The sequence below is a fragment of the Gorilla gorilla genome, chromosome 10 (genome assembly GCF_029281585.2).
Source record: "Gorilla gorilla gorilla isolate KB3781 chromosome 10, NHGRI_mGorGor1-v2.1_pri, whole genome shotgun sequence".
NCBI classification, from domain to species: Eukaryota; Metazoa; Chordata; class Mammalia; order Primates; family Hominidae; genus Gorilla; species Gorilla gorilla.
This window is the reverse complement of record NC_073234.2, coordinates 114048427-114064511: the sequence shown is the minus strand read 5'-3', so window position 1 is coordinate 114064511 and position 16085 is coordinate 114048427. Positions and strand designations below refer to the sequence as shown.

Below are 16085 nucleotides of genomic sequence, written 5' to 3'. Positions count from 1 at the left end.
AAATGTCCTGCTTCATAAAAATGGAATATGGTCAAGGTTTTCTTGAAAACTAGGTATTGTGCTAAAACTGAGGCTATAGATGGTATGAAACATAGGGCTAAATGGGTACTGACCCTAATAGTGGCCCTGGAACTTCTTTCCTTGCAGAAGGTCCATAACAGCTTCCTTTGGTTATTTGCCTCTTTTTCATTATTAAGCTGAAATAGAGCCAGAGGAAATCTGAATTTGTAAGTCCTCAGTCAGCTGTCTGCCACCATTTAACGTTCCTAAAGGAGCTATTCAGAGGCAACACACACCATTAATTACCACCATGCACTGTAGGAAAATGTAAACCATTCATTATCACAGACCCTAGATCGATCTGTATGAGGTCTCTATAGACTGCAATGGCTCATGAAGGAGTCAGGAAGATTCTTTTTGTAAGGCCTACGCTAAAAGTAGCCTGGGTCCCTTTCTCCTGTATCTCACTCTCCCACAAGACCATATGATATGATAGTGAGAAGAGGCCCAAAAACAAGAGTTATTTTTATTTAGTGATTTATAAGTGGTCTAATCCATCTGTTCCATCCTTCATTTGCCATAAACACAACCCAGTTTATACTTAGTGTTCAAAGGGGGACAGGCCTGGGGCTTCTATCAAGTGCAAGTGGTCGGGAACCCTGCTTCCCTTATGCAATCATAGGCATGTAGGAAGGATGGAAGAGTAGCTGCACAAAGTAGTCCAAAAGAAAGATAGCTGGTCTTGTTGGCGGGCACCTGTAATCCCAGCTAGCTGGGAGGCTGAGGCAGAAGAATCACTTGAACCCAGGAGGCGGAAGTTGCAGTGAGCCGAGATCACACCACTGCACTTCAGCCTGGGCAACGGAGTGAGACTCCATCTCCAAAAAGAGAAAAAAAAGGGGCCACAGTACTTAAAGGAAATAGCTGATGTGCTATGGCTCTATTGTTCCCGGAGCTTTTATAAATAGCAATAACTAATGTCTACAATAACTCGGCCAGGCATGGTGGCTCACACTTATAATCCCAGCACTTCAGGAGGCCAAGGCGAGAGGATCGCCTGAGCCCAGGGAGTTTGACCTGCAGTGAACTATGATTGTGTCACTGTAGACCTCTTCCTCTTCAGCTGCCTCAAAAAACAGACAAACAAAATAGCCAGATCTCCTCTCTACAGAATTTTTTTTTTTAATTAGCCAGTGGTGGTAATGTACCTGTGGTCCTAGCTACTTGAGAGGCTGAGGTGGGAGAATAACTTGAGCCCAGGAGTTCAAGGCTGCAGTAAGCTATGATCAGGCTACTGTACTCCAGCCTGGGTAACAGAATGAGACCTTGCCGAAAAACAAACTACAACCCTATAAAGTATTGGCTGGGTGCTCTGGCTCACACCTATAATCCCAACAGTTTGGGAGGCCAAGGCAGGAGGATCACTTGAGCCCAGGAGTTCAAGACAAGACTAGGCAACATAGGAAGACCCCCATCTCTATAAAAAATTAGCCAGGCATTATGGCACACGCCTGTGTTCCCAGCTACTCAGGAGGCTGAGGGGGTAGGATGGATTGGGCCTGGGAGGCTACAGTGAGCCATGATCACACCACTGCACTCCAGCCTGGGAAATAGAGTGAGATCTTGTCTTTAAAAAATAAGATTAAAATAAGGTATTATCCCCACTTCACAGATGAGGAAACGTCAAAGTTATTTAACTTGCCCAAAGTGGTTATACAGCTTAGTAAATGGCAGAGCTAAGGCAGTCCAGTCACCCACCTAATCAGTATGATTCGTTGCCTCCATTCGATATTAATCCCCAACAAAAGGCCAAGATCCTAGAAATAGAAATCCCCCAGTCCAGAATTACTTACAGTTCTTTTCTTCCTTCTACTTGAAGGTATACCCTTTAGCAGACCCTAATTGCTTGTTTTTCACCCTCATCTAAATGGGAAGGCTGGGAACTGCTCTTACTAGAATATGCCCCTGACTCATAAAAAGGAAATAAAGGACCTTACACCCTAACATGGATGCCAGTTTGAAAGCTTAGTTTTTCAGATCTGAAGCAGCTTTCTCAGCATATTTTCTTGACTTCTAGAAAATCAGTCATCTAGGCTGGGTGTGGTGGCTCACGCCTGTAATCACTTGAACCTGGGAGGTGGAGGTTGCAGTTAGCCAAGATCATGCCACTGCACTCCAGCCTAGGCAGCAGAGCGAGACCCTGTCTCAAAAAAAAGAAAGAAAGAAAAAAGCTGGGCACGGTGGCTCACGCCTGTAATCCCAACACTTTGGGAGGCTGAGGCAGGCGGAACACGAGGTCAAGAGATCAAGACCATTCTGGCCAACAGGGTGAAACCCCATCTCTACTAAAAATACAAAAATTAGCTGGGTGTGTTGGCACATGCCTGTAGTCCCAGCTACTCGGGAGGCTGAGGCAAGAGAATCACTTGAACTCGGGAGGCAGAGGTTGCAGTGAGCCAAAATCGTGCCACTGCACTCCAGCCTGGGGACAGAGTGAGCCTCCATCTCAAAAAAAAACAAAAAGAAAGAAAAATCAATCATCTTCTTTAATGTTAAATGAATTAATATTTATCAAGTACTTAGAATAGTGTCTGGCACAAATAAGGGAAAAATAAAATATATTTTAACGCAGCACAGCACATATCACTTCATTTTTTTCATCACTAGTGCTAAGTCAGCTTTGTACTTTTTTCTTATATGCACCATTCACATGTAGCAAGGATGAATTTTTTTTTATTTTAGTAAGAGGCTAATCATCAAAAAAAACTACTAATTATCAGAGATGATATTTCCACTAACATGACACAGGTTTTGTTTAAAGCTTGAATTTGAAAAGAAGTTCTGAGAAAGTTCATTAATGTATTTTTTGTAATGAATCAACCTTCATACAAAAGTCTCTTATAATAATGATTTCATTCTGAATAAACTCGCTAATCTATAGTATAGATCTATGGTGGAGTATTGGATAATAAAACTAGTCCCTGAAATTAACTGTATTTCTTCTTTTACTTTTTTTTTTTCCCCCTGGCAGGGAGGGACAGGAAGGTGTGAGGAGGGCAACTCTTATTTCTTTAGGGTGGTCTCTTTCTTAATAGGGTCTCTATCTGCTGGTCTCAGATATCCAATACTCTGGGGGGAAAAAAAAAACTCCTAAAAGCCAGAGATGAAACAGCCAATGAAAAAAGAATTATGTTCACCCTTCCATCTCAGAGAATTAGGATAATAGTGTTTTCTAATAACCAGAAGCTTTAAAGGTTCCTATTAATTTAAACACAGGAGAAAAGTCAATCTGTGCTAATAATGTAACCTGGGATCCCTAGTATAATAGAAATTAGCCAGCATCATCAAAAGAAATTTATTTCCTCCAGTATTGTAAACATTTGTCTAATTTAGCTTTGGACAGTTTTGTAGCTACGGTTAGCCTAATGATGCCATTTATGAATTCAAAGCATTACCACTTTTGCAAGGATGCACAAAGTTCAGATAACTGCATTTACTCAGAAAAGTCTTTCACCTCTCCATTAATCCTTGGGATCTTTAAATGATTGCCTTTCAGTGGAAATGAATTTCACAAAACATGGTCAGTCAGTATGGTTCTAAGTTTGGCTGTGCACTTAGATTACCTGAGAAGCTGTTGAGTTTCCAACATCCAAGCCACATCCCAAGCCAATCAAATCAGAATCTTCGTGAGACCCAGGCATCAGATTTGTTAAAGCTGCCAGGTGATTACAATATGTAGCAAAGCTTTTGAACCACTTGTCTCAGGACTGTGTTTAGGCAGATACTTATGGTTCTGCTCCATTGCGTTTTGATGACTCAATATGCAAAGAATTTCAACTGTTTTTTTCTGAGCCTGAAGAATTGAGTTAAAGTAGACAAAATGGTATTGGATCCAAGACAATTCTTTTGTGCTTGCTCATTTCAAATCCTGTATAAACAGATGTTGATTTGTTGTTTTGAAGATTGAGATAGCTTTTTAGGCTTCCACCCATAATGAAGAATAAACTCCAATTTTAGAGTGACATCTCAAGTACACCTATATGAGTCACATCACTGAGTATAACCAATTGTGCAGTTTATACACTTTGCACTGATTGTGATCTATTGTCACTTTGGCAATGGCTTTTTTCTATTTTCATACCTCTTTTCACACCTCCTGCTATTTTGCAACTTCTAATTACTATCACTTCTCTCTTCTACTCCACTGCTTTTTATCAGTCTACTCTTCTACATTTCAGTTTTAAAATACTTTTTTATAGACGACTCTTGTTTCTCCTACATTTCAGCATAAAAACACCTATTTTCTAGATATTACCCAATCATGGCCTTGTGAAAAACAGTAGAGATCAAAGATCTTGTTCTAAATTTTTCACTTTGTCCTCCTCTAAAATATTTCTTGTGCATGCCTCTATTACAGATATCACACCATCTTATTTGGTGGGCTGTGAATTGTGAACAAGGGCAGTGCTTTACTCATCTTTGCATGAGTTAAACCAGTACCTACCACATGAAAATCTGTCAAAAGAAACTGATAAAAGCTGCATCTAGGCTGGGCATGTTGGCCCACACTTGTAATCCCAGCGCTTTGGGAGGCTGAAGGGAGGATCACTTGAGGCCAGGAATTCAAGACCACCTTGGGGCTGGGCACAGTGGCTCACGCCTGTAATCCTAGCACTTTGGGAGGCCAAGGCGGGCAGATCACTGGTCAGGAGTTCGAAACTAGCCTGGCCAACATGGTGAAACCCCATCTGTACTAAAAATATAAAAAAATTGGTGGGGCGTGGTGGCAGGTGCCTTTAATCCCAGCTACTTGGGAGGCTGAGGAGGAGAATCGCTTGAACCCAGGAGGCAAAGGTTGCAGTGAACCGAGATCGTGCCATTGCACTCCAGCCTGGGCAACAAGAGCGAAACTCCATCTAAAAAAAAAAAAAAATACCAGGCGTGGTGGCTCATGCCTGTAATCCCAGCACTTTGGGAGGCCAAGGCAGGTGGATCACAAGGTCAGGAGATCGAGAGCATCCTGGCTAACACAGTGAAACCCCGTCTTTACTAAAAATACAAAAAATTAGCCAGGCGTGGTGGCAGACACCTGTAGTTGTAGCTACTTGGGAAGCTGAGGCAGGAGAATAGCGTGAACCCAGGAGGCGGAGCTTGCAGTGAGCCTAGATCACGCCACTGCACTCCAGCCTGGGCGACAGAGTGAGACTCCATCTCAAAAAAAAAAAAAAAGGCTAAAGACCACTTTGGGCAACATAGCGAGATGGACAGTCCTAGCTATTTGGGAGGTTGAAGTAAGAGGATCACTTGAGCCCAGGAGTTCAAGGCTGCAGTGAGCTATGATTGTGACACTGCATTCCAGCCTGGGTGACAGAGTGAGACCCTGTGTGGAAAAAAAAAAAAAAAAAAACCTACAGCTACCCATACCAGAATTTATGTTGTTCTTAACAGAATTGGGTATAATTCTCCTTTGAAATTTGGATTTAAATGGATGTGAATTGGAGAATAGTGATTTTTTCTTTTCTTTTCCAGGTTTGTATTTCAGCAGTCAGAAAAATTTGCAAAGGTGGAAAACCAATACCAGTTACTGAAACTAGAAACCAATGAATTCCAACAACTTCAAAGTAAAATCAGTTTAATTTCAGAAAAGGTAATCATTAATTGGCTTATCTGGGACGGTTTTCCCATTTTACTACCCCACTATCATTTCTCTATCCCAGCTCAGAACTTCTTTCTTCCTGCCTTTTAGACCATTACTATTTTAACTCTCACTGATCTTCCTACCTCTTGACATTCTCCCTCTGAGCCATTTTGACTCAGATTGCATTTTGAGGGGCAAGGATTTTTTAATATGATAATTTCTAGTATTGAAAAAGACCAATTTGTTCATATTAGCATGATGTTAATTTTCTACTTAAGTGTCAGGTATCTAGAGCATTGAAAATATGGTTGATCATGTCTACAGCCATACCACCCTGAACGCGCTCGATCTCATCTGAAAATATGGTTGATCTTTGGACATAAAATTAGAATATGAATAGCACTTATTGGGAAAAGATCTATCCATTTTTTCCCTTACTTTTTGCTTTTTAAGGATATATGTACATGCATTTAAGAATGGCTAGCCTAGGCTGGGAGTAGTGGCTCATGCCTTTAATCCCAGCACTGTGGGAGGCTGAGCCAGGCAAATCACTTGAGGTCAGGAGTTAGGAGACCAGCCTGGCCAACATGGTGAAACCCCATCTCTATTAAAAATACAAAAATTAGCTGGGCGTGGTGCACACGCTTGTAATCCCAGCTACTCGGGGGGCTGAGACAGGAGAAATCTCTTGAACCTGGGAGGTGGAGGTTGCAGTGAGCCGAGATCGCACCACTGCACTGTAGCCTGGGCTATAGAGCGAGGATCCATCTCAAAAAAAAAAAAAAAAAAGAATTAAAAAAAAAGAACGGCTAGCCTAAAAGTAACTATTTGTCCTGTAGCCAAATAAGAATTCCAATGAAAATTAAAATAATACCATGTCTATATTGTGTTCCTTCAAGTTGCTGATTTCTACCAGATGCATTATTACTGTGATTCTTAGAAATGTGAGACAAATAAACATTTTTGTAACTCCCACACCTCTCAGGAGAAAGTCAAAGTCAGCTGTGATCAATAAGGCATCATGTAGGCCTTTTCTGGGTACCAGGGACCAAGCTATCATTGGGAAATATGGCTTTTTGTTCATTTATTCATTCACTAAACCTTTGCTCATGTCACAAGGTAAGCAAGGACCTATGCTTGGCACCAGGGTGGGTAAGGATGTTGTAAAAATAGAGATGAAATGGAGCATCCAAGTCCCTGCAGCCCCATGCACAGGATGAGCATATAATCCTCCAGAAGAGAAAAGCCATGGAGGAAAATTAAGTATCCCTCACAAATGCCAGGGGATTCCATGGATGGTGAGTGTAAGGGATTTGGGGAAGGAGCTGCAAAGGAGTTGGTATTTTCACATAGGGCTCAAATTGGAATCTGAGCCAGGCGTAGTGGCTCATGCCTGTAATCCCAGCACTTTGGGAGGCCAAGGCAGGCGGATCACCTTGAGGTCAGGAGTTCAAGACCAGATTGGCCAACGTGGCGAAACCCTGTCTCTACTAAAAATACAAAAGTATTAGCTGGGCATGGTGGTTCATGCCTGTAATCCCAGCTACTTGGGAGGCTGATGTATGAGAATTGCTTGAACCTGGGAGGCAGAGGTTTCAGTGAGCTGAGATAACACCACTGCACTCCAGCCTGGGCAACAGAGTGAGACTGTCCCAAAAAAAAAAAAAAAAATTGGAATCTGGTTGTAGCTGTTGGGGGAACTCTAACATACCATTAGAAGAAATCCCAGGGGCAAGAAACTTCATATATATATATATATATATATATATATATATATTTTTTTTTTTTTTTTTTTTTTTTTTTTTTGAGATAGAGTCTCTCCCTGTCATCCCAGCTCTCACTCTGTCATCCAGGCTGGAGTGCAGTGTTGGAATAACAGCTCAACCTCCCAGGCTCAAGCACTCCTCCCAACTCAGCCTCCCAAGTAACTGGGACTAACAGGCATGCCACTGCACCCAGCTAATTTTTTTTTCTTTAATTTTTTGGAGAGACGGGGTCTTGCTACATTGCCCAGGCTGGTATCAAACTCCTGGCCTCAAATGACCTTTCTGCCTCTGCCTCCCAAAGAATTGATATTACAAGTGTGAGCCACTGTGCCTTGCCAAAACTTCACATATTTAATTAAAAGCTATTGAAGGCCGGACGCGGTGGCTCACGCCTGTAATCCCAGCACACTGGGAGGCCGAAGCAGGCAGATCACCAGGTCAGGAGTTTGAGATCAGCCTGGCCAACATGGTGAAACCCCATTTCTACTAAAAATACAAAAATTAGCTGGGCGTGGTGGTGGGCGCCTGTAATCCCAGCTACTCGGGAGGCTGAGGCAGGAGAATCACTTGAACCTGGGAGGTGGAGGTTGCAGTGAGCCGAGATCGCGCCATTGTGCTCCAGCCTGGGCAACAGAGTGAGACTCCATCTCAATAAATAAATAAATATAAATAAAAGCTATTGAAAACTTATTTTGAACAAGATTTCTCCTTTTTTTTTTCTTTTTTTTTTGTGGGGGAGGTCGGAAGTGGTACAGAGTTTCACTTTTCTCATCCAGGCTGGAGTACAATGGCTCGATCTTGTCTCACTGCAACCTCCGCCTCCCGGGTTCAAGTGATTGTCCTGCCTCAGCCTCCCGAGTAGCTGGGACTACTGGTGTGTACCACCACACCCGGCTAATTTTTGTATTTTTGGTAGAGACGGGGTTTCACCATGTTGGCCAGGCTGGGCACGGTGGCTCACACCTGTAATCCCAGCACTTTGGGGGGCCGAGGTGGGTGGATCACCTGAGGTCAGGAGTTCAAGACCAGCCTGGCCAACATGATGAAACCCCATCTCTACTAAAAACACAAAAATTAGCTGGGCATGGTAGCGTGTGTCTGTAGTCCCAGCTACTCAGGAGGCTGAGGCAGGAGAATCGTTTAAACTGGGGAGGCAGAGGTCACAGTGAGCCGAGATTGCACCACTGCACTCCAGCCTGGGCAACAAAGTGAGACTCCATCTCAAAAAAAAAAGCTTTTGAAGCAGATTTTTAAAATATCATTATAGAATCCAAAAAATATTCAGTCTTGGCCAGGCGTGGTGGCTCACACCTGTAATCCCAGCACTTTGGGAGGCCAAGGCAGGTGGATCACCTGAGGTCAGAAGTTCAGGACCAGCCTGACCAACATGGAAAAACCCCATCTCTACTAAAAATACAAAAAATTACCTGGGCGTGATGGTGCATGCCTGTAATCCCAGCTACTCAGGAGGCTGAGGTAGGAGAATTACTTGAACCTGGGAGGTGGAGGTTGTGGTGAGCCGAGATCATGCCATTGCACTCCAGCCTGGGCAACAAGAGCGAAACTCCGTCTCAAAAAAAAAAAAGAAAAGAAAAAAAAGAAATATTCAGTCTTTTCGTAGCTTTTTCTCCCATTCTGCCCTGGGAGTAATGTAATAAGAGGTCCCTTTTCACAAAGGTGGCCCTAAAGGGCAGCATAACCCAGATGGAGGGGAAAACAGCTAGACATGGACACCCATCCCAACTGTGTGACCTTGGACAAATCACTATAACTTATCTTGGTCTCTATTTCATCATTTATTAAGTGAGAAATAATAAGATTTTTATAAAGATCAGATGAGATATACAGTAAGTCCTCAACGTCATCAATAGGTTCCTGGTCATCAATAGGTTCCTGGAAACTACGATTTTAAGTGAAGTGTATAATGAAACCAATTTTTTTCTCATCTACGTTGTAATGAAAGGACATCGAAACAATGTTGTTGGAGGAGCTGCTCTGAATAGTTCCATTTAAAGTCAGTTTCCAAGAACCTACCAATGACGTTAAGTGAGGACTTACTTTATATACAAATTCTTTGAAAACAATCAAGCACTAATAAAGTACTAGCTCTTTTTTTTTTTTTTTTTTTTTTTGAGGCGGAGTTTCACTCTTGTTGCCCAGGCTGGAGTGCAGTGGGGAGATCTGGCTCACTGCAACCTCCGCCTCCTGGGTTCAAGCAATTCTCCTGCCTCAGCCTCCCAAGTAGCTGGGATTACAGGCATGTGCCACCATACCCGGCTAATTTTTTGTATTTTTAGTAGACATGGGGTTTCACTGTGTTAGCCAGGATGGTCTCAATCTCCCGACCTCAGGTGGTCCGCCCGCCTCAGCCTCCCAAAGTGCTGGGATTACAGGTGTGAGCCACCGCACCCGGCCCTACTAGCTCTTTCTTTAAGAAAAAATGAGACCCGGTGTGGTGGCTTATGCCTGTAATCTCAGCACTTTGGGAAGCTAAGTTGGGAACATCACTTGAGCCCGGCAGTTTGAGACCAGCCCAGGCAACATGGTGAGACCCCATCTCTACAAAAAAAATTTTTTTAGTAAATAAAAATGAAAAACGATTAGAATATGTTGGTGGCCCATAAATGCTAGCTACTGTGGCATACTAGTCACTAAATATTTGCAGATTAAATCTATAACATCTTGCACTTACTTGGGGTATACTGCTTTCAGATTATAGTGAGGCTCTGATGAACCTCCTAAACAGGACATTACCTTAGTTGAGGATAAGCTTGCCTCTTCAAAATACTGCTAATAAAACAACTAAACCTAACCATGTTAATGGTTAGTATTTCTCATAATTGATTTTAAAAGGCACTTGTATTATGGCTGTATGTGTACATTTAAAAGAGGTTTTTATTTCTTTGGATTTTTTTGTTTGTTTTCTTTAAATGTGTGTGTGTGTGTATGTATGTATGTATGTTTGAGACAGGGTCTTGCTCACTCACCAAGGATGGAATGCGGTGGCATGATCAAGCTCACTGCAACCCTGAACTCCTGGGCTCAAGGAATCCTCCCACCTCAGCCTCCGAAGTAGCTGGGACTACAGGCGCACACCACCATGCCCAACTAATTTTGTTTGTTTGTTTTATAGAGACAGGGTCTTGCTTTGTGCCCAGGCTGGTCTCAAACTCCTAGGCTCAAGCAGTCTTTCTGCCTTGGCATCCCAACATGTTGGGATTAAGGCGTAAGCCACCATGCCTAACCCTTAAAATAAATTTTAAACAACATTTCAGAGTGGTGTTAGTCATTCTTGTTGCATACTCTTTAGGTCTTGATTGGGGTGGACCTAGAAGGCTTAGGGTCATTCTTCCTAAGCATCAACAAACATATTCTTTGTACTCTGAGATGTAGGGATTACACAGAGGCATAAGACATGGTCTCTTCTCCTTTGAAATTTAGAAGCTTTCACATCTTCACCCTGCTAATTCATCAATCAGTCTGTTAATGATTCCAATTTTGGAGTCACTTCCAGTCCTTTTCGCATTGCCCTCCTAACTTTTTATCTCTCCTCAAAGCATCCATTGCCCCCTGTGCTAATTCTTTTGTGACACTACTTATAATCTACTGTGATTTTTTTGGTTGCTAGTTTATCTCCTTTACTCCTCTTTAGAGCATACACTGCATCTTTTATCTCCATTTCTCTAGTACCTGATAATTGAACTACCTCACACAGGGTACGCAGTAGATCTTGTTGGGACTCTAGAATATATGATGTGGAAGATCTAAACACTGTCTCCCAATCAAATTGTGAAATCAAGGACTATGCTGTATTTGTCTCCACTGTCTCACACAAGGCTGGCACAGAGTGAACCCTCAAAATTTTTGAATTGTATGTGCTAAGTGGCAAATATGTGGCAAATACATGTGTAATAGGTGCTACAGGAATTCAGGTTGTCAGGGCTAGGGCTGTGGAAGAAATGCTGCTCTGAGGAGCTGAGATCCGGTCTGAGCCTTGAAGTAAGGATAATGTAACTAAATAAAGAGGAGAGGAGGCTAGCATAGGGAGAGGTTAGAGAATTTGAGACTTTATCCTAGAGGTATTAGGAAACATCAAAGGTTTTGTAACAGTGTACCATGATAGGCATACCAGTTTTTAAAAGCTTAGTCTAGTAGTAGTGTGTAGGCTAATTTAGAGAGCAAGCAACTGGAAGCAGATATTAGATATTACTTTTTCTAAAATACTTTCCTTCATCACTGAAGTCTAGGTTGGGTCACCACCTGAGTGCTTCCATAGCTCTTCACCTGTCATAGTGCATATACACTTGTCTTTCTCGTCGATTAAACAAAGCTGCTTAAGGGCAGTATTTTCTGTCTTGTTCAGTATTATGTCTTCAGCATAATGCTGCAAGCACGTAATAAATTAATGATTATTTCTAGGCCTTCCTGTAGTCTCTAAAGCTGTTATCTAAGTGTAGACTAAAAGAGGTCTATGACTTGGCCTTCTATATTCCAGATACAGATTAGGAGGTGCCAGAGGCTTAGCATAATTTACAAATACTTAAAACACTTTACCATTCAATTTGACTTGTCTCACTAAACTGTTTTTTAATTCATTTTTGCCTTTGTATCTGTAAGACCTGATTCTAGTACTTTCTCTGCAAGAGGTTGGTCAAAAAAAATTTTTGGCAGAAACCCTTCCAGAATTATAGGATTTTAGGAAAGATATCAAATTTTATACAAAGTTGCAGTTTCTAAAAAGCCAAAAAACCGTAAAAATGACATCGAGGGCCAGGCGCAGTGGCTCACTCCTGTAATCCCAGCACTTTGGGAGGCTGAGGTGGGCGGATCACGAGGTCAGGGGATCGAGACCATCCTGGCTAACACAGTGAAACCCCGTCTCTACTAAAAATACAAAAAATTAGCCGGGTGTGGTGGCGGGCGCCTGTAGTCCCAGCTACTCAGGAGGCTGAGGCAGGAGAATGGCTTGAACCCGGGAGGCGGAGTTTGCAGTGAGCCGAGATCACGCCACTGCACTCCAGACTGGGCGACAGAGAGAGACTCCGTCTCAAAAAAAAAAAAAAAAAGAAAACTGACATCGAAGTTACTTACCATTAGAGTTAAAAGGAGGAAATTGCATCTATTTCAGGCCCTTTAACATTACTTTTCTCTTGAATATGCTTCCAAAGAAATGCTGAAATATCTAGGATTATGTGTTCAGGTGTATTTTTTTTTTTTTTTTAACATAGTGCTGGCCAGGCGCGGCAGCTCTCGCCTGTAATTCTAGTACTTCGGGAGGCCGAGGCAGACGGATCACTAAAGGTCAACAGTTCAAGACCAGCCTGGCCAGCATGGTGAAACCCCATCTCTACGAAAAATACAAAAATTAGCTAGGCATAGCGGCGCGTACCTGTAATCCCAGCTACTCAGGAAGCTGAGGCAAGAGAATACGTTGAACCTGGGAGGCGGAGGTTGCAGTGAACTGAGATTGCTCCACTGCACTCCAGCCTGGGTGACAGGGCGAGATTCCGTCTAAAAAATAAATAAATAAATAAATAAATAAATAAATAAAACAATGCAGGGTTAACGTATTTGTGAAAACTATTAATGTAATAAATAGCTTTGTCAGTCTGATTCTGATATACTTGGATATTTTAGACATCTTCAGAATTTTAACGTGGCATGTGTTATGCTCCTGATTGTTAAAGTGTGTTTCTCTAATATGAAAATTATTAAGTAGCCTTGGGAATTGTTTTGTGTTATAAATGCAGCTTGAGTCTACTGAAAGCATCCTGCAGGAAGCTACATCATGCATGTCTTTGATGACCCAGTTTGAGCAGGAAGTATCCAACCTCCAAGATATCATGCATGACATTCAAAATAATGAAGAGGTGCTCACTCAAAGGATGCAAAGCCTTAATGAGAAATTTCAGAATATTACGGATTTCTGGAAGAGAAGCCTAGAAGAAATGAACATTAATACAGACATTTTCAAATCAGAAGCAAAACATATACATTCTCAAGTAACTGTCCAAATTAACTCAGCTGAGCAGAAAATAAAATTGCTCACTGAACGGCTAAAAGATTTGGAAGATAGCACACTAAGAAATATTAGAACAGTAAAAAGACAAGAAGAAGAAGATCTCCTGCAAGTAGAGGAGCAGCTAGGCTCTGATACAAAGGCAGTTGAAAAGTTAGAAGAGGAACAGCATGCCCTCTTTGCCAGAGATGAAGATCTGACTAATAAACTTTCCGACTACGAACCCAAAGTTGAAGAATGCAAGACACATTTGCCAACAATCGAAAGTGCTGTTCACTCTGTTCTCAGAGTCTCTCAGGATCTGATAGAAACAGAAAAGAAAATGGAAGACTTGACTATGCAGATGTTTAATATGGAAGATGATATGCTGAAAGCAGTGTCTGAAATAATGGAGATGCAGAAAACCCTTGAAGGAATTCAGTATGATAATAGCATATTAAAGATGCAAAATGAACTGGGTATTCTAAAAGAAAAAGTTCATGATTTTATAGCATACTCAAGTACAGGAGAAAAGGGAACTTTAAAAGAATATAATATAGAAAATAAAGGAATTGGTGGTGATTTTTAAATTCATGACATTTATTCTGATGAACCATATCATTATACATAAATTGATTAGTCCATTGATTTTGAGTTACTTTGATATGCCTCATCTTATCCTACATTATTGGAAAATAAATGAGATGTCCACACAAATGGATTATCCACATAATCAAAGCTTATCTTTTTAAGCACTAAAACTTACTTCATTGTAACCATTTGAAATAGAAATAGTTCTTTAAAAATATTTCTCTACTTTTAAAACAAGATACTTAATATTTTTAATGTTTTTTAAAGCATTAATGGACATCATCATTAATTTCACCTATTACATTGTACCCACATATATTGATGTCTCCAGGGGCTAATGAAGAGTATTTACCACTTCACTAAATGACCCCAATTTGCCATTTTCAAACCTATGTCTCATACCTTTTCTGTCACCTGATCTTACTCTCAGATTGGTTGGTAATGTGCCTGCCTCAGCCAGTTCACTTTCTTAGGTAATTCACTGCAGGTTAAGAATCCACACAACCAAGTTCATGGGAATTTTGTGTAAAATAAAAGATAACATGCCTGAGGGAGAGCCTGGTGCCTTTGCTATGAATTAATATGCACTTTCTGAAAACTACAAAGCCTGGGAAACATTTTAGTTTTTGTTAAGGTTCTAAACTGTGTTACAGATACTTGTAAGACTTTTAAAATCAAAGAAAGTATGTTCTTACATAAGGCCTTTCTTAGGAATTATGTGTATATAAATCTTTGAAATATCTTTATATACCTGGGTTTTAGGTTCCAACTGTGTTAGACATGAGTTTGCTAGATCCATGGTCTCTAGATGGTTTACTTAAATAGGCCGGGCGCAGTGGCTCACACCTGTAATCCTAGCACTTTGGGAGGCCGAGGCGGGCAGATCACGAAGTCAGGAGATCAAGACCATCTGGCTAACATGGTGAAACCCCGTCTCTACTAAAAAATACAAAAAATTAGCCGGGCGTGGTGGTGGGTGCCTGTAGTCCCAGCTACTCAGGAGGCTGAGGCAGGAGAGTGGTGTGAACCCGGGAGGCAGAGCTTGCAGTGAGCCAAGATCGCGCCACTGCACTCCAGCCTGAGTGGCAAAGCGAGACTCTGTCTCAATAAATAAATAAATAAATAAAAATAAGCCTGTGGCCTGTTTTGAGGGAAAAGTAACATAACTCTGATAATTAATTATGATAATAACTATGATAGTTAAAAATATGTCATTTTAAAGATTTCCCAAACCACACCACTAAATTTGTTTTATGAATTGATTTTATTTTATTTGAAATTATGTAATGTAGTCAACTGCAATATGGAAGTTTGTTCTTGTGTCTTTGTCAATAACCTTACCAGTTTTATAATGCAGTTTTTGATGGAATTAAACACAAAGAACTTGAAAGCAGTCAGTTACAAAAAGGTAGTTGTGGTCAAGTAGTTTTAATATGTAAATTTGCAAGTTTTTGGAGAACCCCCAAACTCCTCCACTGGCGTTAGGAGGGCCTGTGGTAGACAGTGTGAATCATGAAAATAAGCCTGGAGAGTTCTGTTATTAAGGGGCATAGCATTAATTTTTGCAGTCTTAAAATTACACTTCTTGACTTCTGAATGTCTCTTATTTGCGTGCACTGACAAAATTCTATTTGTTTACTTTTATTTTAATGCTAATAAAATAGATTATAAAGTAAGCTGGAACTTTGTTGTTTTAACCTCCATCCTGTCAAGGCAAATGTGATCTCTTATATCCTTTACGTTTAAATATTTTTTTCTCACCGATCACCACATTTAATATGAGGTTATTATGAACTTATATATACCATGGTAATGGTTACTGAAAGTAAATGGAAACAAGGTGGCTACTGTTCTCTATAATGACACAAGGGAAAGAAAAAAAACTGCACTTCTACAAGTATAACATGAGAAAACTATTAAAGTATATATGCGTTTGTATGTATGTATAGATATCTAGATAGATATATCCTGTATTTACGAAGAGATTTTCCTATTAAGAAATTATTAGAGAGATTTAGATGTACTTAATTTGTCTTTCTCTCTTTCTTCCATTCATTTATTTAACACAGATGCTTAAAATTTCAAAAACTTT

At 40.9% G+C, this 16085-nt stretch overlaps 1 protein-coding gene across 2 annotated transcripts in view; it reads left to right on the top strand.

Annotated features, from left to right (window-relative positions):
* The window catches only part of IKBIP (IKBKB interacting protein), a 31283-nt gene that overhangs the window by 4757 nt on the left and 10441 nt on the right, over window positions 1–16085 (top strand). The window contains exons 2-3 of one of the 2 annotated variants that reach the window (XM_019038363.3): window positions 5530–5647; window positions 13155–15669. In XM_019038363.3, coding sequence (XP_018893908.2) covers window positions 5530–5647; window positions 13155–13991 — 955 coding nt within the window. In that variant the 3' untranslated portion in view covers window positions 13992–15669. Of the gene's footprint in view, window positions 1–5529; window positions 5648–13154; window positions 15670–16085 lie in introns of those variants that run through there. The other variant, XM_004053726.4, reaches the window with a different exon arrangement.